The sequence below is a fragment of the Mauremys reevesii genome, linkage group 1 (assembly GCF_016161935.1).
Source record: "Mauremys reevesii isolate NIE-2019 linkage group 1, ASM1616193v1, whole genome shotgun sequence".
Taxonomy (NCBI): domain Eukaryota; kingdom Metazoa; phylum Chordata; order Testudines; family Geoemydidae; genus Mauremys; species Mauremys reevesii.
Window position 1 is genome coordinate 72,480,047 of NC_052623.1, and position 22,941 is coordinate 72,502,987.

The following is a 22,941-nucleotide window of genomic DNA, read 5'->3' on the forward strand; positions in this document are numbered from 1 at the left end:
CAATGAATAAGGGATGACAAGAAGTTGTGTTACTTCTCTTGTACTATTTCCACTGGAATTTGCAGGGTATGGGCCATTCATCTGGGGAGCTCCTGGAAAACCCATAGTTAGAGTTGGAACAGTTGGACTGACAGCATCATCAAGCAAAGATGACATTATTGTTCTTAGGATAGGTAAGATATTTGCAATGTAACTTAATAAAGTCTTTCAATTCTGGGCCCTTTGGGAAATGCTGCCTTGCAGAAATGCCTTCCAGACAAGCACTTTGGTGCTAACTCAGGCAGCTTTGATGCTGGGAGGTAAGAGACCTAGTTTGCAGCAGAGAGTCTCCTGACAACCTAAACTAAGAATGTCACACCAAGATGCAGAACAGAGTCTATCCCAGTCTGATTGACGTAGGATGACCAGACCAAGTGTGAAAAATCGGGACAGGGTGGGGGGTAATAGGAGCCTATATAAGAACAAGACCCCAGAAGTGGGACTGTCACTATAAAATCTGGTCACCCTAGATTGATGGCACCACATGATAGGCTGAAGGAGTCTGCAGGCCTGGAGATCTTGAACAAAGAATAATCTATCCATTTCTTTCCTGCCTCTTTCATCACTCTTCTGGGGCCTCTCTCATGAGATAATACTAAGAAAGGGGATACACTCTGTTCTACATCTTGGTGTGACACTCTGTATCTCAGGGGAACCCCCTGAACCCCCCGTTCATCCTTATAATAGGATTGTGTGGTATCCAATGCAAAGTTTGTCATGTCGGGTGTCTTCGGAAGGCTCGTGATGCACTGAGCATAGTTGTTATAGTAATGTTATAGGTTGTAATTTCATGTATATAGTTATGAGGCTGGAAATGTGTCCTCACGGCTTAAAACAAGCCCAGGCAAAACTCTCCAGGAGCAGAGGGGCAGTTCACACCTCATCAGGGCATGTATGGGACAAACCCAACCCAGCCTCACAGGAACAAAAGGACACTGGCCTAGGCAGCAACAAAGGATCTGTTTGACTCTTGAGTGAGTCACCCCCCTTCCCTAGGTCAGTGTGGGACTACTTTGAGGTAATGCCCACCTGACTCTGAAGGGTGGGGGGGCAAAGCCAAGAGGGAAGAAAGAACATAAGAAAAGGGAGGGACATTTGCCATGCTCTCTCTCTTCCATCTCCATCTACAGACATCATCACCAAGCAACTGAAGCGCTGATCTAAGGGGAGAGCCTGGCTGAAGGGCAAACAGCCAGCCTGTGGTGAGAAGCATCTAAGTTTGTAAGGGCACTGGAAGTGTTACGATCAGCTTAGAATGTGTTTTGATTTTATTTCATTTGACCAAATTTGACTTCTTGTGTTTTCCCTTATAATCACTTAAAATCTTTCATAGTTAATAAATTTGTTTGTTTTTTTCTACCTGAAGCAGTGCGTTTGGTTTGAAGTGTGTCAGAGACTCCCCTTGGGATAACAAGCCTGGTACATATCAATTTCTTTGTTAAATTACAAACTCACAAGCTTGCAGCATCCAGTGGGCATAACTGGACACTGCAAGGTGGAGGTTCCTAGGGTTGTGTCTGGGACCAGAGATATTGTCTAGTGTCATTTGGTTGCACAATCCAAGCAGCGGCTGGCCAAAAGTGCTCAATCACATAGCTGGGAGCAGCTTAGATGCTAGAGGCTGTGCAAGAACAACCCGGGAGTGAGGATTCTCACAGCAGAGCAGAGTAAGGCTGGCTCCCAGAGTCGAGGATTGGAGTGACCTAGCAGATCACTGGTCCAGATAGCACCAGGGAAATGTCACAACTCTGTTCTACATCTTGGAGCAGTGGGAAAAAGTACCTCTGGAGATCTAGGACAGTGGGGTTTACTCTTATTTCCTAGTACCAAATAAGAAAAAAGGTTTGTGTCCCATTCTAGACAGATGAACAACAAATTCATCTGTCATTTAAATTTCCTCTCTCCCTATCATGGATCTTTCCTCCTTCCTCCCTCTCTCTTCAAGAGAATGTGGTCAAGGACAGTTTAGAGGCTCTTGCAAATTCTGTAGCAGGTGAATGGGATCTTCTTGACAACGAGCAATCAAAGACTCATAGAAGATCAGGGCTGGAAGAGACCTCAGGAGCTCATCAAGTCCAACCCCCGGCTCAAAGCAGGACCAACACCAACTAAATCATCTCAGTCAGGACTTGGTCAAGCCGGGACTTAAAAACCTCTACGGATCAAGATTCCACCACCTCCCTAGGTAACCCATTCCAGTGCTTCACCGCCCTCCTAGTAAAATAGTTTTTCCTAATATCCAATCTAAACCTCGCCCACTGCCACTTGAGACCGTTACTCCTTGTTCTGTCATCTGCCACCACTGAGAACAGCCTAGCTCCATTCTTTTTGGAACCCCCCTTCAGGTAGTTGAAGGCAGCTATCAAATCCCTCCTCATTCTTCTCTTCTGCAAACTAAATAAGCACAGTTTCCTCAGCATCTCCTCATAAGTCGTGTGCCCTAGGTTAATAGCTTGAAGAATTATACTTATAAATTCCACAATGATCTGGGATGTATTTAAAAAACTAAAAACTGATATAACCTGGGGAGGGAAGAGAACGAACACACCTACAATTGTTCTTTTAAGACAGTGTTTCTCAAACTGTGGGTTGACCTCAAGTGGGTTGCAACCCTGTTTTAATGAGGTCGCCAGGGTTGGCTTAGACTTTTTGGGGCCCGGGACTGAAGCCCAAGCCCCAACACTGGGGCCGAAGCTGAAGCCCGAGGGCTCCAGCCCTGAGTGTCGGGGCTCAGGTTACAGGCCCCCTGCCTGGAGATGAAGCCCTTGGGCTTTGGCCCTCCTACCAGGGGTGGCGGAGCTCGGTCTTTGAATATCTTCCCACCCTCACGTGGGGTGGCAAGGCTCAGGCTTCGGTCCCTCCTCCTGGGGTCATGAAGTAATTTTTGTTGTCAGAAAGGGGTCGCGGTGCCATGACATTTGAGAACCGCTGCTTTAAGAGATGGCAATGGAATAAAACTGAGTAGGGGGAAAGAAAGCACAACACCGATGCAGCGGGCAAAGCAACTAGCAAAGGAATTTGATTGGCTGGGAGAAATAGTCACCAATCACGTAAAATTACTAGATAGTGCCTGGGTGCAACTGAAGGAAGAAAAATGAACTGGCTGCTGAGACACAGATTCAGATTGAAAATCTGGGAAACCAGCATATATAATATAATCTCCCTCTTATAATTTGTATTCCTGACACACAAAACTCAGTCTGTCACCATGTAACTAAGTACCATCTGAACACCATCATCAGACGACTTTGCCAGTCAAATTAATTGTAAATCAACACTCCTACAGCATTCAGAGGGTTTTTTTAAGAAAACAAAAACAAAACATCAGCCTTTGCAACACAATACAAAAAAGATGTGAAACAATTAAAAAACCAGAAGGTTTTAACCAGCCTGAGAGGCCATAAGCACTAAAGATCATAATCAACAAGTTGAATTACACCCAGAAGCAAACAGTTATCTATCACAAAGTATGGAGCATTAGCAAAATAGCCTAATAGAGATATGCCACACTAAAGAGGTGAGTCACACAGTGATGAATCAAGGATGACTCCCATGCTGTTGACTTAATTGACAAAAGTTTGACAAGCACTCATTGTATATGACACAACCATCACCCAGTTTACAGCATCACTTCCTTCTTTTGTGGATTAATTTTAGCTAGGTCAGTCCTCATCCATCCCTACGTCCACCAGCATTGGAAGGAATAAGCAAAATCCAACATCTGGATTTGATTTAAAAAAAAAATATAGAACTGCGTAGCATATTGGTGACAATGTAGTTCAAACTCATTTGCAAAAGCTTTCTAGCCTAGTGCCTACTACTTAGGCTCCTAAAATCATATTTAGGCACTTAAATAAAAGTGGCCCAATTTTCAAAGGTGCTAAACAGTTGCAGTCCCCACTGACTTCATTAAGATGTGCAGGTGCCTAGCACTTATGAAAAATCACGTCATTTATATTTGGCGGCCCAAATAAAATTTTAGAACCTTAATTATAGACACTCTTATTTGAAAACTTTGGACACTTTCTCTCCCAGAAACTGTACGTGTACTCTGAACACTAAGAGATAGCAGAATAGCACCACTGGAATTTAACATGAGAGATCCTATGGAGATAAAAAGTACCATAATTCAGAACAACTCATTAGTTCCCCAAAATGAATGTATGAACACCATCCAATCCATCCTGGATTCCAAAATGGGAAAACTAGTTCCTCTGGAGTGCAGCCAGCCTATTCTAGAGTGAACCCATTTGAATGGCAGACAATCCAGGTTGAGGACTCTTCATGGCTTTCCCATTGTTAGCCGTTCTGGTAGGTGTAAGGATTTCTTGTCTCAGCCCAGGATAGAGATTATGCTGCAAAAGTGAAGGGTGCTGCACAGGCTGCAATCAAAATGGCATTCACAAAACAGAATGGAGTTTGCAGATTGATATAGATACATACAGGCACAGAGTAATCCATTACACTCAGTCTGCTCCTTCTGCCCTTTTCTTTCAGTAATACTGTAATACAATGTGTGGCTGTGGCTATTTAAACTCCTCTAAGACAGAGGCAAATGCAGTCTATAAGCTTGACAAATATGGTCTTTATCATAACAAGATGAATTATTTATGTGTCAATAAATAAAGTCTGATGAAATATAATAAAAATAAATATTCCAGGTAGTTGCACAATATACCACAAGTATCACCACAATATACTACACAGTTTTCCTATGGTGAAAGCATGGATGCTTCCCTAAGAACATGCAACATCACTATTTATGCACAAAAGTAAAGCATGGATAAATTAATAATTCCTCCAGCTACTAGGGACTCAATACTAAAAGTAACATCATTAATAAATGTATAAATAATTTGTAAAACAAAACATTGTGATAGACCCAGGCCAGTTGGGTACAGCAGAATAGCAGAAGGCAGATATACTGGCCACTGGATTAACAGTTTTCTGTTCCCTGACTGACCAGAGCAGGGGCTGCTCCAGGCTAATGAGAACACCTGACTCTAATTAACCTGTAAAGAGTCAGGTGAGGCCATTCAGTTAATGTGACCACCTGACTGTAATTAAGGCCCTGCTGATACTATAAAAAGGGCTCACTCCAGTCAGGCAGAGGAGAGCCAGGGAACCAGGGGAGAGGAAGTGCAGCTGAAGGGCTGGTTACTGAAGACACCCTCAAACCATCGTTAAAGGAGCCCTAAGGTAAGAGTGAAGAAGGGAGAAGCAGGAGAACTGTGGGGAAGTGGCCCAGGGAAATGTAGCAACTCTGGCAGTGAAAGGCTGGCTGCCAACAACTGCTACCATTAGGGTCCCTGGGCTGGAACCTGGAGTAGAGGGCGGGCCTGGGTTCCCCCCAACCCACCACTACAGGAACAGCTCCTGGAAGGGGAAGTCAGGTCCCTGTCAGGACAGGAGGCTGAACAGAGACTGTGGGAGTTCTCTCACCAACCTCCTTGCAGCCTATGATGAAAAGGGCTCAGCAGACTGTAACCCTGGCCCTAGAGAGAGAAGGGCTACGTGGAGGGTCACAGTGAGTCAACCGATTGACCTACATAGTATATACACATCAGATTATTAAGTGCGCTATTTCATGTTAGCTTTAAATTAAAATAAATTTAACTTGTTATAGACATCAAAATGCCATCAAAATTAAAATTTTCATTTAATAATACAAACCTTTACTAGCTTTGTCTAAATGGTGCAAATCTTCAATAAAATTCAGGACATCAGGATACTTCTCTTCACATATTTCAACCAGAAAATGGAGCAAAGTTGTTTTCTGATCTGCTGACTTTGTGTCCTTTAACTAGAGAAGTAAAAAATAAATTTTATATATATATATATATATACACATACACACACACACACACACATACATTCACAGTTGTTAGAGTACATTGAGTGTGTGTGTGTGTGTGTATATATATATATATATATATATATAGGAAATGAGAATGCTTCGAATTATTCTTACATTCAATGTACTCTAACAACTGTGAATGTTATGAAGATAAGAGCCAAGCTGTTAAACCAATGCAGCTTTATGTAAGCAAAACGTAACATGATTGATTCGCTGTTTTTGTTGATTTATTTTGGTTGGTTAAAATTTAAAGCAGATTCTAAATACTGACCAGTTTCACACTTATCTACCAAATATTTGATCTTTTTCCAATGAAAAGTAAAGGAGTATTCTAAATTTTGAAATATGAAGGTCAAAAAAATTAAGCTGTATTTACATGACTCCAGAAATGCAAGGGATGCAATATATTAAAGCACAAGAATGGTATGCAGTTACGAAGATGTTTGTATTCTTTTTTAAATGAAAAGAACGAGATTCCAATAACAAACTTATTTCCAATGTTGAACAATTATATATAAAAATACTGCTCCACATTGGCTATTTACATAAGAACATAAGAATGGCCCTACTGGGTCAGACCAAAGGTCCATCTAAGACCAGTATCCTGTCTTCCAACAGGCCAATGCCAAGTGCCCCAGAGCGAATGAACAGAACAGGTAATCATTAAGTGAGCCATCCCATTGCTCATTCCCAGATTTTGGCAAACAGAGGCTAGGGACACCATTCCTGCTCATCCTGGCTAATAGCCATTGATGGACCTATCCTCCATTAATTTATCTAGTTCTTTTTTGAACTCTGTTATGGTCTTGGCCTTCACAACATGCTCTGGCAAGGAGTTCCAGAGGTTGACTGTGCATTGTGTGAAGAAATACTTCCTTTTATTTGTTTTAACCTGCTACCCATTAATTTCATTTGGTGACCCCTAGTTCTTGTGTTATGAGAAGTAGTAAACAACACATCCTTATATACTTTCTCTAAACCAGTCATGATTTTATAGATCTCAATCATATCGCCCCTTAGCTCTCTTTTCCAAGCTGAAACGTCCCAGTCTTATTAATCTCTCCTCATATGAAAGCTGTTCCATAACCCTAATAATTTTTGTTGCCCTTTTCTGAAACTTTTCCAATTCCAATACATCTTTTTTGAGATGGTGAGACCACATCTGTACATAGTATTCAAGATGTGGGCGTATCATGGATTTATACAGAGGCAACATGATATTTTCTGTCTTATTATCTACCCCTTTCTTAATGATTCCCAGTATTCTGTTCACTTTTTTTGACTGCTGCTGCATATTGATTGGATGTTTTCAGAGAACGATCCACAATGACTCGAAGATCTCTTTCTTGAGTGATGACAGCTAATTTAGACCCCGGCATTTTATATTTATAGTTGGAATTATGTTTTCCAATGTGCATTACTTTGCATTTACCAACATTAAATTTCATCTGCCATTTTGTTGCCCAGTCACCCAGTTTTGAGAGATCTTTTTGTAGCTCTTCGCAGTCTGCCTGGGTCTTAACTCTCTTTAGTAATTTTGTATCATCTGCAAATTTTGCCACCTAACCTCTTTTCCCAGATCATTTATTAATATGTTGAATAGGACTGGTCCCAGAACAGACCCCTGAGGGACACCACTATTTACCTCTCCCCTTCTGAAAACTGACCGTTTATACCTACCCTTTGTTTTCTATATTTTAACCAGTTACAAATCCATGAGAGAGCCTTCCCTCTTATCCCGTGGCAGCTTACTTTGTGTAAGAGCCTTTGGTGAGGGACCTTGTCAAAAGCTTTCTGAAAATCTAAGTACACTATATCCACTGGATCCCATGCTTGTTGACCCCCTCAAAGAATTCTAGTAGATTGGTGAGACATGATTTCCCTTTACTAAAACCATAGTCTTGTTTCACATCACAATCACTTTTGGAATGAGTGGAAATGCATATATCAGATTTGACCCATAGGATAACAGGGATGCGTCTGTGAGAGAAACCAGGACTGTGACTTGCTCTGGAACAAAACTGATGGCACTTTCTGTTCCGTTCTGCCTTCTGGCAAAAAGGGTTATGCTGGCATCCCTTCATGACTGGAATATGAACCTAACAATGTTTTTGTTCAACCACCATTTGTGATCTTCCAGGAACCTTCTGCTAAGATGGTCTGAGAGAATTTCTGCAACCCTGTAAGATGAAAGGCCATAAGCAGGATTCCATTTTTGATGCAAAAATTCCAAAACTTGATTGCTTCCTGATACTTTAGGTTGGATCTTGCTTATTCAGGGTTGTCCAGCAGGACTTAGATCATCTGACTCCTGATGTGAATTATGAAGCCTTGATATGCCCAGTATATGGCTTGAAGCTCTAGAACAGGGGTAGGCAATCTATGGCACGGGTGCCGAAGGCGGCACGCGAGCTGATTTTCAGTGGCACTCATGCTGCCTGGATCCTGGCCACTGGTCTGGAGGGCTCTGCATTTTAATTTAATTTTAAATGAAGCTTCTTAAACATTTTAAAAACCTTATTTACTTTACATACAACAATAATTTAGTTATATATTATAGACTTATAGAAAGAGACCTTCTAAGAATATTAACATGTATTACTGGCACGAGAAACCTTAAATTAGAGTGAATAAATGAAGACTCGGCACACCACTTCTGAAAGGCTGCCGACCCCTGCTCTAGAATGTTTATCTTCAGAGATGATTTCTGTTCAGTCCATAATGCTTGAATCCGCAAAACTGCTATATATACAAATCACACCCTGAAGCAGATACATCCATAGTGGAAGTTTTTGACAGGAGAGGATGAAAGAATAATACTCCCTAATGAGGACAGACCCTTGGAAAGTATGTGAATCAACAAGTCCAGAGGGGTTTTGATTGGATGATACACATACTTCAACCATATATCTCTGGTGAAGTCCAGCATGCTAAGTCACATACATGTAGAATGCCATGTGTGCCAACCACACACAAGATCTCATGTTGTCCTTGGGTGGGATTGCAGACTATTGCATAGGAAAAAGAGGATGCCCCGGTGAACTTGAGGATCACCCCAGTGAACTTGATTCTTTGAACAGGGGGACAGAATCAGTTTGTCTTGTTTATTATCAGGTCTTGTTGAGCAAATAGTGAGTGGAGATTTGCTGGATGCTATGTTCTACTTGCTGACTGGAGTCGCTGAGGATCAACTAGTCATGTAAACAGGGGAATACCTGCTTGCTGATTCTTCTGAGGTGAGCCACCACTTCTGTCATGTACTTTGTAAATACTCTTCAGACAGATGACTGACCATAGGAGGGAAAAGTATATTGGTAGCAGAGGTCTACTACGTGAAACTGAGATATTCTGTGAGTGGGATGGATCACTACATGAAAGTAGGCATCCTGTAAATCGAGAGCAGCATACCAGTCATTGGGATCTAAGGGAGGACTAGAAGCCACAGAAACACTGCAAAAAATTATCTTGATGAAGGTTTTTAGCTTCCACAGGTCTAGAATTAGCTTCAGACCCCCTTTTCTCTTGGATATGGAGCAAGTATTGGAATAAAAATGTCCTCCCCAGTTTTGAGAACATCCTCTATAACTCTGAGACACAGAAGAGTTTGCACCTCTTGCATGCATGCATACTTTGTGAGATGGGTCCCTGAAAAGGGACAGGGGAAAGGTGAACTGTATCCTTAAAAACAGTCCCACGGTGCTTGGGACTCACTGGTCTGTTGTTTATGTATGTTCTTCTAGAACTGAAGAAATGGGACAATCTGTCCCCAAAAGTGGGGGGTAGGTCAGAGGGGGGGGGCAAGGAAGATTGAGCACAACTGGTCTGCCACTCTTGGGGAAGCAGACATATAGGCTGCTTAGCCAGAGGTGGGTGCTGCTGAAATGTGAGGTACAAAGCAGAAGCAGTAGCAGGAGGGGGGTCTCTTCCTACGTGGTTTGTGCTGTCTCTTAGAGGCATGAGGCTGCCTTAGTGGATAGTACGACTGTCTCTGCTGCTGTTATAGCCTGCTACGTTTCCTCCTTGGTTCAGCATATAAAACATGAGTGAGTAAAAAGTGTGACCTGAAAGTCTTTAAGGGAACGCAAGACCTCATCATTTTTATCTGGAAAGAGATTAGATCCCTCAAGTGGCAAATCCTTGATTTGATGCACTTCTGCAGGAATTCCAGAAGACAGGGGCCACAATTGCCTCCATAAGTGTCTGCTGCTGCCATCTCTGAGTCAACGACATCAAAGCAGCTTGGAGGGACATCCTCACTACAAGATGACCTCCCGAGAACCAAGGCTTTGAATTGCTCTTGAGTATCATCAAGGAGCTTATCAGAAAATTTAGATGTGGAATCCCAAATGATGTATTCATACTGTGAATACATTTTCCTACCATACAAATCCAACTTGTTGGGCACCTTTTACTTTAGTGAAGCCTTGAACCAACCCTGCCGTCTTTCTTAATTAGCTGCAGTAATGATCAGAGAGCCAGATGTTGGGTGGGACAAGAATCGTATGCATCCATAGGAGGGAACTTGGTAACATTGCTCAGTTGTTTTAGCAGTTGGTGTCAGGAGACGTTGTCTGTCAAAATACCTTGGCTGTTTCTAACAATGCTTCATTAATAGGCAGAGCAACTCTGGCAGGCACTGGAGTTTGGAGAACAACAAGTACATTCTTTTGTTTTAAACCTTCTGCCTATTAATTTCATTGGGTAACCCATGGCTCTTGTGTTATGTGAAGGGGTAAATAAGCTCTAAAATCTTTTGCAGTCTCAATTTTCAAAATGTAGTAAAGCATTAATCTCATACTCCAGCAATTTCTAAGATTTTGGTTGCTAAAATCATCCTAGTACTGAAGCTTTCATATATCATATATACTCTCCCTATACAGTAGAATTACAACAGCTGGATAGAGCTATGATTGTGGAAACATGACTGTTTAAGATAGCAGCGGCAACAACTTAGGTTTTAAACAATTTACCAAACTCAGCACAGATACATGAAAGGTTTTCCAAAACCAAAAGTGAGTATCAGACTAAATTTTTTGTATGGAAAGTTTATTTTACTTATTGTAGATGAATGCCTCACATGATTTAATATTAAAAAAACTTGAGACATGCCTGGTTTAGAAAACTTTATATAAAACCAGTTTTTAGGACTATACAAAGTTTTTTTTGTTTTATTTTTCTTCTCCAGTTTGGGTTTTTTATTCAGATTAAAGAAAAATAAAAACTGTCTGTGCACGTTAGCAATTAAACTGTTACAACTAGGAGGAAAAGTTTAAAGACACTAAGATTTATGGGATTCTGATGTATAGAATACTTCATCCAGAGGCCCCCAGACAAATTCTGGCTTTTGAAGGATATGGCAGTCAGTTCCTGCTTGGCTGACACATCATATTCCTAAGGGCACCTAAACCATACCGCCTTTCTGCCTTTAGTGTTGGTCACCAGTGAGGATGACAGGAAAAAGTAGTCTCAGACTGCATTTTACAAAAAATACCTGTCATCATGTGGATTCTCTATTGTGTTTAACACCCAAATCCTTAAGATCTTGGAATAATCAGAAATGGCAGACCTGACTATGATGTAGTTGGCAAGGAGCAGTGCATGGCTATTTTTGACAGGTGACTCCAGGTTTCTCTCATTGGCTTCCTTAAATACTACTAAGAAGTAGAGTTCTTTTCAAACTCTAGGGTGACTGCAGGTTCTGTCCTGCACACTGTACCACAATATTCCAAATAATCCTTAGGGATTCTGTATTTTGCATATATAATACCTCAGGAATAAGGAGCTTCCCATCAACTGTAAGCTTTTTAATGTTGTTTATAATATATTAGGATCCATGGGAAAGCACTTGTATCTCATTTCCTGGGTAGAACATTCTCCTAACTTTTTCTCCACTACCGAGTCTCTTGCTTGTTTGGACATATAGCCTCTGGAGATCTCAATCATAAAGTGCAGATTCTCTTCAGCAAAGCTCCATCAGTCTCAAGATCTTCCACCTTCTCCTGGGCTCTAGAATCAATCATCTGAGCAGTTTCCTCTTCAGTAAAACAAACAGGTAGATTAAAGAGTTCATGTGAGACCCATGGGTTATAATGAAAGTCCTTACACGAACTAAGCTACAGGGAAATTGGTAATTAAGCTATAATGTGGATGGAGTTGCACTGTAATTTTGGGATAGTTTAAACGAGGGTTCATTTCAGGCTGCAGAATAATTCCTGGGAAATCAGCACTCAAACATCAACTAATTCACCCCACAACAGATGGTGAACTTTGGAGATAAATAGTAAGTTATATTAATATAAAATGTGAAAAACACTGCCAGGATTAGACACAAAGAGCTGTTGGGAACTATTAAACATCAGTAATGCAAAAAGGAACAAAGAATCGGAGGAGGAACAGTAATTCAATGAAATGGACACTAATGCCTTAAGGCCAGGGGTTCTCAAACAGGGGGTTGGGACCTCTCAGGGGGTCGCGAGCTTATTACGTGGGGTTCACGAGCTGTCAACCTCCATCTCAAACCCCGCTTTTGCCTCCAGCATTTATAATGGTGTATAAATATATATATTTATAAGGGGGGGGGGTCCACACTCAGAGGTTTGCTATGTGAAAGGGGTCACCAGTAAAAAAAGTTTGAGAGCCACTGCCTTAGGCCTTGTATACAATGAAAAATTACACTGTGCTAACCAACACAATGTTAAACATGATTTAAGTCTTAGTGTAGAGGTATCATGTTTAACATTGCTGATATACTAGGGTTAACTACGACTAGATGACACTATGCTAACATGCTTATCTACACTCCACATTTAACAACTTGTCAATTAGTATGTATTTTAAAACAATAAAAAATAATATTCCAATGTAAACAAGGCCTTAAGAGAGATTAACAATGGGTGATTTAAAAAGCGTGCAAGAGAAGAGAATAGTGATGAAAGAAAAATGGAAGCAGCACTGGAAGCAGAGAGAGAAAGAGAGAGAGAGAGAGAGCCAAATGTATCCTCCTAGTAACAGAGCCTACTATCAAAGGAGGACTGCCTTTAAGAGGGCTTATTCAGCATCACAAGCAGCAGGAGTAATACCAAAAAGCCAAGTTATCTCACCTATGGGAAGAAAACAACACATTTTTGAGATGCATCATGTTAAATACCAGACTGAAGCTTAGAAAGGTAAGGAAGATATAACAAATTATTTTTTTGATCATAAAAATCGTTTTCTTTCTCCATGTAGGGTATAAAGTGTTTTGCAGCCTTTTTCTTAGACTTTGCAGTGACATCACACAGGGATTATGAACAGAATGAATTACCCTGGGAGTAATCAGGTTTAGAAAGTAAGTAACTGTGATAGAAACTAATCTGTACTATAAATGCTTTGGGGGTAGGGCACATATTTGTCCATTAAACTACCTTGCAGGGTTGTTGTTTTTGGGGGGAATGGGAGGGTGGGGAAAATTGTATAAATAAATAATAATGGACAAGTGATGAAACTGGCTAAATAACCAAAGAACAACTTCCATAAAGGAGAATAAAGGTAATAACAAAATGTTTTTAAGTACATCAGAAGCAGGAAGCCTGCTAAACAACCAGTGGGGCCCCCTTGATGATCAAAATACAAAAGGAGCACTTAAAGACGATAAAGTCATTGCGGAGAAACTAAATGGATTCTTTGCTTCAGTCTTCACGGCTGAGGATGTTAGGGAGATTCCCAAACCTGAGCTGGCTTTTGTAGGTGACAACTCTGAGGAACTGTCAGAGATTGAAGTGTCACTAGAGGAGGTTTTGGAATTAATTGATAAACTCAACATTAACAAGTCACTGGGACCAGATGGCATTCACCCAAGAGTTCTGAAAGAACTCAAATGTGAAGTTGCGGAACTATTAACTAAGGTTTGTAACCTGTCCTTTAAATCGGCTTCGGTACCCAATGACTGGAAGTTAGCTAATGTAACGCCAATATTTAAAAAGGGCTCTAGGGGTGATCCCGGCAATTACAGACCGGTAAGTCTAACGTCGGTACCGGGCAAATTAGTTGAAACAATAGTAAAGAATAAAATTGTCAGACACATAGACAGACAAACTCTTGAGCAATAGTCAACATGGTTTCTGTAAAGGGAAATCGTGTCTTACTAATCTATTAGAATTCTTTGAAGGGGTCAACAAACATGTGGACAAGGGGGATCCGGTGGACATAGTGTACTTGGATTTCCAGAAAGCCTTTGACAAGGTCCCTCACCAAAGGCTCTTATGTAAATTAAGCTGTCATGGGATAAAAGGGAAGGTCCTTTCATGGATTGAGAACTGGTTAAAGGACAGGGAACAAAGGGTAGGAATTAATGGTAAATTCTCAGAATGGAGAGGGGTAACTAGTGGTGTTCCCCAAGGGTCACTCCTCGGACCAATCCTATTCAACTTATTCATAAATGAGCTGGAGAAAGGGGTAAACAGTGAGGTGGCCAAGTTTGCAGATGATACTAAACTTCTCAAGATAGTTAAGACCAAAGCAGATTGTGAAGAACTTCAAAAAGATCTCACAAAACTAAGTGATTGGGCAACAAAATGGCAAATGAAATTTAATGTGGATAAATGTAAAGTAATGCACATTGGAAAAAATAACCCCAACTATACATACAACATGATGGGGGCTAATTTAGCTACAACGATTCAGGAAAAAGATCTTGGCGTCATCGTGGATAGTTCTCTGAAGATGTCCACGCAGTGTGCAGAGGCGGTCAAAAAAGCAAACAGGATGTTAGGAATAATTAAAAAGGGGATAGAGAATAAGACTGAGAATATATTATTGCCCTTATATAAATCCATGGTACGCCCACATCTCGAATACTGTGTACAGATGTGGTCTCCTCACCTCAAAAAAGATATTCTAGCACTAGAAAAGGTTCAGAAAAGGGCAACTAAAATGATTAGGGGTTTAGAGAGGGTCCCATACGAGGAAAGATTAAAGAGGCTAGGACTCTTCAGCTTGGAAAAGAGAAGACTAAGGGGGGACATGATAGAGGTATATAAAATCATGAGTGATGTTGAGAAAGTGGATAAGGAAAAGTTATTTACCATAATACAAGAACTAGGGGTCACCGAATCAAATTAACAGGCAGCAGGTTTAAAACAAATAAAAGGAAGTTCTTCTTCACGCAGCGCACAGTCAACTTGTGGAAGTCCTTACCTGAGGAGGTTGTGAAGGCTAGGACTATAACAATGTTTAAAAGGGGACTGGATAAATTCATGGTGGCTAAGTCCATAAATGGCTATTAGCCAGAATGGGTAAGAATGGTGTCCCTAGCCTCTGTTCGTCAGAGGATGGAGATGGATGGCAGGAGAGAGATCACTTGATCATTGCCTGTTAGATTCACTCCCTCTGGGGCACCTGGCATTGGCCACTGTCGGTAAACGGATACTGGGCTAGATGGACCTTTGGTCTGACCCGGTACGGCCTTTCTTATGTTCTTAAGTTTCATATTGAAAACATATGCAAAAATAAATGTTTCATAATTATAAGTAAAATACCTCAGAATACAGTAAACTTCAAAAATATTCACACTTCAGACAAGATTATAATGTTAATACAATGACAGTAATATGGCCCATACAATATGTAATTTTATTCAGTCTGTTTTACTCTATGACAAAAATAGAAACTTAAACTTCTTAAAGTGCAAATCAATCTCAACAGATGTAATTCTATCTTATATTTGATGTAAAACAGATTAGTTATGTTTAACTCAGACTACCAAGTACTCCTAGAAATGGACTATATGAACTGAAAGGTATAAAAGAACATTTAAAAAATCTAATTATTGGAGAGGGAGGATTCAAACAAGGGATTTAAGTAGTGTCATAATGACAAGAAAAAGTGAATGCATTTTAAGAACTCAGCATGTATAATATTTTAAACTCACTTTACATAGAGAGCTGAGGTTAAATCCAAAGGTCTGTGCATTCCGAGAACCTGCATTCATGTAGTTTCCTATTAGCAACACTAGTTCCAGCAACTTGCTAAAGCTTTTGCTCTTCTTTATCTCTTCACAGGCAGCACTGACAGCCATGATGTCAGGTTTGATGTTGTTCACCTGTTCCTCAAACTGAAGCTTAAAGAGAATAGCACTGAGCCGTGTCTGTAGTCTCTTCACATTGCTCATCTGATTGAAAAGAAAATAGAAGATTTCCTTTAAAATTCATGCTATACTTTCATACTGAACTAATGCATATAATCTGGGATGATTTATTGGTGTGACAGGCTTGAAAAGCAATGTATCTCCTATAACTAATAGCAAAATGGATGAATGAAAGAGGGACTACAATTGAAATCCCGGCTTGTGGTTGATAATAAAACCTGTTTTTCCCCATCATAACAACTAGTACGTATAAGCAATAAAAGATAGTTTTGTCCTATATCAAATTTGTCAATTTGTACATTAAATCCTGTAAAACTAATCCAAGTTTATGACCGAGTGGGAAGTTTGGGGGGTTTACCCAGACCAGTAAGGGGTTTGGTCACCACCTAGCTTGGGTGTCCCTGGGAGCCTTGTGACTGTGCAGCTGGGTCCAGAGCTCTGACCCCAACATCCTGCCAGCAAGCCCTCAAGCCTCATCCAGGTTTACCCAAGCTGGTTACTCCTTCCAGTCTGACCTTATAACCATTCCAGCCCCAAACTTGTCCTATTGCAGGGACTAGGCTAGGGTGGCCACTCAAGTTGCCAGAATACCAGACATTCTTGCACTTCTGGGAATGGAGTGGACGTTCCCCCACCTGCATGACCTCGTATATGCTGTGAGTAAGAGGTCACTCTGCAAAGGGGATGCCATTTTGAAGAGTACACCCCCCCCCACTCCACTGGCCTGACCGCGCACGCAGATCATGCCAGTGGGAGCGGAGCAGCAGACTATTCAAAATGGCATCTGCTGTCTGATACTGGACAAAACCATGTGCCAGTACCAGATGGAGGACAAATCAAAATCAAAACCAAAAATAGACTGTCCAATATAAAACAAGACAAATGGCTTTCATAGACCAGTGCCTCTCACTGGACCCTTATAGAGAAAGTGTTAAGTTTGCTCCCTCTCCAAAGACAGTAAACACTCCAACCTGTTAGCTTTCTAGACACACACACACTTTACTGAACTTAAACTGATGCTTTACAATGATTTATAAAGAAAAGTAAATCAAGTTTATTAACAAAAAAACATGGATGAAGTGATACCAAGTAAAAGGGATATAGGAATGGTTACAACAACAACAAAATATGCATCTAAAAGACTAAAACTTAATCTAACAAGACGCAGACTTTGTTCTCTCATTCACAGTCTCCTTTTCAACTTTTACTGGCCAGGATCCATCACAGCAACCAAAATGTTTGGTTCTTTTGTCTCCTAAGGTGAAAGGTAAAGATGTAGTGTCTCTGTTCCTTATATCCCCAGAGGGTTTGTTCTGGTCTTACAAGTCAGGAGGGCCTCCTGGGGATTCAGTCTCCTGGGTGTCCCTGAGGTGCAGGAGCCATGATAATTTTCTGTCTCTCAAATTCAGGATCAGGATAACCCCTAGCTGGGTTAGCTTGAAGGCTTTGTTTACTGCTCATCTGTAAACTGGGGGGAACCCACATTCCACTGTCCAAGACAGACCTGTTTGCCACCTGTACCTAGGCTAGGCTGACTGGTTTTAAACATGTTGTAGTAACATCACAAAGAGGGAACTCATAACTTCACATATAACATTAACACATGCATTTTATAATAATATTTATAACCAGTGTGCCATTAGTTTTAACATGATACCTCACAGAATCTCTTTTGGATAAATACCATGACAACAAAATATTGGGTGTAGCGAATTGATTTGGTCTGATGGACACACACAGTAGTTACAAAGAAATAAAAAGCAGCTCACATATATTTGTATAGCTCAAGATATTTAAATATTTGTCCTGAAAAATTAATGTGTTTGTTTCTGTCAGTGCTTAATGCAACTTGTAAAAAACCCAAGTAATTTGGAAAACATCTTAAACATGGAACACAAATATAGAATTGGCTTATATAATTCAGTACATGTACAAACACCACAGTGATAGGTGCAATATAATTAGACAAACAATGTTCACCTTAGAAAACACTAACAGCTGTATAGTATACACAACACGTTGCTTTCTTCATGTTGTACAGGATGAGGGATTTTAAAGTTATGTCACAATTTTCCAGCCTGGTCAAACCCCATTGAGGTCAGTGAGATATCTCCAAGGAGGTATTTCCATAACGTCTCATATCCTGATTAATCTATTCTCCCTTCCTGTCTGCTCCAATTTCCTGGCCCTCCTATTCACAACCACCACCACCCAACAAAGCTGCCTTACTGACAGTCAGCTGGCAAAGTCTCTTAAGCAAAGCATGTCCAACAGAGAACAATTCCTGACTCACATGGTGCCTGAAGGTCTATTTGCTTGGTCCTTGTCCAGTGTGAACTCTGACAAAGGTCATTGCAGATGTCCAGGAATAAATCACCCCAAATGTCAAGTTCCAGAAATATTTCAGGAAGGACTATGAAGGCTCTCGGCTAGGTGCTTCACCCTCCAACTCCCTTTGGTAGAATAGTTATGGCTCCCAGGAGGCAGCTCATCCTCCAACATAAGTTGTGTTTAGGTCTCAGGATGGAAGCAGCCCCATGGGCCACTCTCCACTCTCCAGGGGATCATCTTTAAACCCTTCTTTTCTCTGAACCCAGACATCTGGATCATGTCCAAATTCTGTTGCTGCTTCTGGTTTAATATTTATGGAGTCCAATATTTCCTCTCTGATATTCAAAGTAAAATTCTAGTCAAGCTCCTCAATATCTCAAGTTTTGATTACCTGTAACCTCACCCAGTAAGGGCTCCCTGACATCTACACTGCCCCCCTTCTAGCCAGACAAAACCTAGACACTAAGGGCTTGGCTACACTTGCGAGTTAGTGCACATTAAAGCAGCCCCAGGTGCCTTAGCTCACTCCTCGTTCACACTGGCAAGGCACATAGAGCGCTCTGACTCCACAGCTAGAGCGATCCTGGTACTCCACCTTGGTGAGAGGAATAACATTTGCTGTGCCTTGGCTACAACACCTGGGCATCAGTGTGGATGAGGTGTTGCATTACTGAGCTCTCATCAGCCTCCAGAAACATCCCATAATCCCCTTAAGTCAAGTGACCACTCTTGACATGGTTTTGAATCACCGTAGGAATGCGGATATGCCCTTTGAAAGCTCTGTTTCTGACAGCTGGTTGCTTATCTGCTCCGAGACAAAGCAACCATTAGAGTGGAATGCTGTGTGTGTGTGTGTGTGTGTGTGTGTGTGTGTGTGTGTGTGTGTGTGTGTGTGTGTGTGTGTGTGTGTGTGTGTGTGTGTGTGTGTGTGTGTGTGAGAGAGAGAGAGATGGTGGGAGGGGGAGGTCTGCTGCTGTCTGAACTTACAAGACAGCATGCTGACATACTCTCAGCCCCCCAAAAACCCACTCTCTCTCCCCCTACATTCTCACAACACACTCCTTGTCACACTCCATCCCACCACCACCCCACTTGAAAAGAACCTCACAGTCACTTGCATGCTGGAATAGCTACCTATAATGCACCACTCCCAATGCTGCTCCAAGTGCCGCAAATGTGGCCACGCCAATGCACTTGAAGCTGTCAGTGTGGACAGACTGCAGTGCTTTCCCTACTATGCTCTACGAAGGCTGGTTCTACATCTGCAAGTGTAGCCATGCCCTAAGATATCCACTTTACCTGATCTGACAACATAAACCCTGCCTTCCTCTCCTCCACTACATCAAGTAAAAGCTTTCTGTCCATGCTTCTGCATTACTCTGCCCCCTCCCTACTTATGTTCCCCCAAACTCCTCTCCACTCCACTTATGGTAACTAACTGCCCCACTGGTTTGCTCCTCCCAATACAATTTTCATGCTTTTTTCCACACCAACTCGTATGTTTGGAACAACCTCCTTCAACTCATGTTCATGACAATGACTAGCTTCTCTATATGCACATTTTTCCACTCTCCAAATTTTACTGCTCCTGTTGCTGGTAGTTAAAGTCATTATCTATGCTGGCCTGGAGTACAAGATGCTTCAAACTAACAACTGCACAAAATAATTTTAAGATTTTGTTTCAAAAACTTATACAATTACTGAAACTTTCAGTTGAACATTGGCTTAATATCCAGTCACAGTATTACCAAAAAAAAAAAGTTAGGGGACATGCTCCACTGATAAGATTCTGATCCTTAAATAGGAATCCCCATATTTCTTATTAGTTTGAGCTCTAATAAATAGTTATTTTAGAATTGGTTTAGATTTTGAATAAATGTATTCTTCTGTTGACAATCTGAACAGGATACAATTTCAATTAAAAACTTTTCAATTGAATTGTGATTCAAACCAGATGTGTTAGAAGTACAATGCAAGTTTAAATTGAGCTTTTCTATCAAACCTAGAGTAAGCCTAAATAAATCAGAAATTTTCCAGTGATTTCAAAATAAACTGTCTCTCTTTTAGCTCAAAGATTTAATACAAAAATTCTATTTAAATTAGCCACATATTTTCATATGATTTCATCTTGTCTCAGGAAGCAATAGAATGGCGTACTATCAAATCACCAGAACTAACAAACCAATATGTCAGCTCCATTCATTTCAAATGATGTTACAACTCCAGATGCAGTAAAACCCACACATGCAAAATTACTTAATGAACCTCAGATTCTCAGATAACTTAAATTACTTAATGAAAATATCTAAAGGCAATTGTCTAGATCAGTGGTTCTCAAATTTATTTGATCGGATCACTCTTCTTTGTGTCTGTTACGCCCCCCCTTCCCATACACAACTACATATACCACCACCAAACTCTGAAGGCAGTGCTGCAGCGCAGCAGCATAGAAATAAAAGGTGGCAATGTGAACAGTGATATTTGTCAATAACACTTTTCACAGCAGACTTAGCGCCCATTTATCCTTGCCTCCCGGATGTACACGGCCCTTCTGCACGAGCCCCAGCCACCGGGGCAGACAGCCAGAGCTCTTAAAAAAAAGAAAGCACACAGCTCGTGAGTCCCTTGACACATTCCCTGGTCTCCAAAGGGAGGCATGCCCCATAGTTTGAGAACCCCATGTATAGACTAAACATTGGCAAAATCCATTTGTTCAACAATATTTTTGTAGAAATGCACAAAATGTTCTGGAACCATAAATCTATTTCTCTTTCCTTTTCAAAAACACCTCAGTGGATTTTTTCATTTTACAAAATCATCTGCACACAGAAAAAATTCATCCAGGCATGAAAGGTTTTTTTGTTTGTTTTTAATAATTAACAATCAACAGAAGAAACAGAAGTAACAAATCCCTTTAAAATGGTTCCTTTATTTGATAAAAACAAATAGACTCTTACCTAGTCACTATTGTATATAAATACTACCAAACATACAAAACAAAACTTTTCATCTTCAAAGAACTTTAAAAAAAATATTTTGTCACAGGTTTATTTAATTCAAAGACCAGAAAAGCCAGTTGTGATCATCTAGTCTGACATCTCGTACAGCACAGGCCAACAGAACGTCCCTCAAAATAATTTCAACATATCTTTTAGAGAAACAGCATTCAATCTTGATTACAAATTGTCAGTGATGAATAATCCACCGTGAGACTTGGAAATTGTTCCAATAGTTAACTACCCACACTGTCAAAAATGTATGCCTCATTTCCAGTCTGAATTTATCTAGTTTCAGTTTCCAGCCATTAGAATATGTTACACCTTTCTCTGCTAGATCGACTAACACATTTTGAAATATTTGTTCCTTATGTAGACACTCCTTGAGTCGATCATTATATGGCAAGTTTTTTTAATGTTCTAATAATTCCCGTTGCTCTTCTCTGAACTGTCTATAATTTGTAGGCATTGTTGTGGCAGTGTCGGTCCCAGAATATAAGAGCTCTGTGTAGCTCAAAAGCTTGTTTCTCTCTCACGAACAAAAGTTGGGCCATAAAAGATTATTTCACCCACCTTGTCCCTCTTCAGTTTGACAACATCCTTCTTGAATTGTGGACACCACAACTGGACACAGTATTTTAGCAGCAGTGCCAGAGAAAGAGGTAAACTAATCTCTCTACTTCTACTCAAGATTACCTTGTTTACATATCCCAGCACTGCATTAGCTTTTTTGGCCACAACATCACACAAGGCGCTCATGTTCAAGTGATTATTCACCACAACCGCCAAATCTTTCTCAGCATCACTCCTTCCCCTACAATAGAATCCCTGCACTCCTGTAAGTATGGCCCACGTTCTACTTTGTTCCAAGCTGTACACATTTGCATTTAGCCATATTAAAATGCATATTTATTATCTGCAACCTGTTTACAAAGCAATCTAAATCGCTGTGAATCAGTGACCTGTCCTCTGTTATTTACCACTCCCTCAATTTTTGTATCATCTGCAAACTTTGTCAGTGATGATTTTGTATTATCCTCCAGGTTATTGATAAAGATGTTAAAAAGTATAGGGCCAAGAACTGATATCTGAGGGACCTCGCTGGAAACAGATCCGCTTGCTGACTATTCCTCATTTATAATTACATTTTGAGAACTATCGGTTAGCCATGTTTTTAATCAATTTAATGTGCGCTATGTTAATTTTATATAGGTCTAGTTTTTAAATCAAAATGCAGTACCAGGTCAAACACCTTACAGAAGTCTAGCTATATTACATTAACACTATTACTTTTATGAACCAAACCTTTAAATCTCATCAAAGAAGATACCAAGTTAGTTAGATAGGATCCATGTCCATAAACCCATATTGATTTGCATTAATTATGTTATTCTCCTCTAATTCTTTATTAATCTAATCCCATATCAAACATGCCATTATCTTGCCTGGGATGTCAGGCTGACAGGCCTATCATTTCCTGGGTCATCTTATTTACCATTTTAAAAAACTGACACAACATAAGCTTTCTTCCAGTCTTCTGGAACTTTCCCAGTGTGCCAAGACTTATTGAAAATCAACATTAGCAGTCCAGTGAG

The 22,941-nt window shown here is 40.6% G+C and overlaps 1 protein-coding gene across 4 annotated transcripts in view; it reads right to left on the reverse strand.

Moving 5' to 3' along the window:
• The window catches only part of DIAPH3 (diaphanous related formin 3), a 481,747-nt gene that overhangs the window by 186,866 nt on the left and 271,940 nt on the right, over window positions 1-22,941 (reverse strand). For all 4 annotated transcript variants that reach the window (XM_039507674.1, XM_039507681.1, XM_039507691.1 and 1 more), the window contains 2 exons: window positions 15,804-16,043; window positions 5,713-5,842 (listed from right to left, as the gene is read on the reverse strand). In XM_039507674.1, coding sequence (XP_039363608.1) covers window positions 5,713-5,842; window positions 15,804-16,043 — 370 coding nt within the window. The remainder of the gene's footprint in view (window positions 1-5,712; window positions 5,843-15,803; window positions 16,044-22,941) is intronic.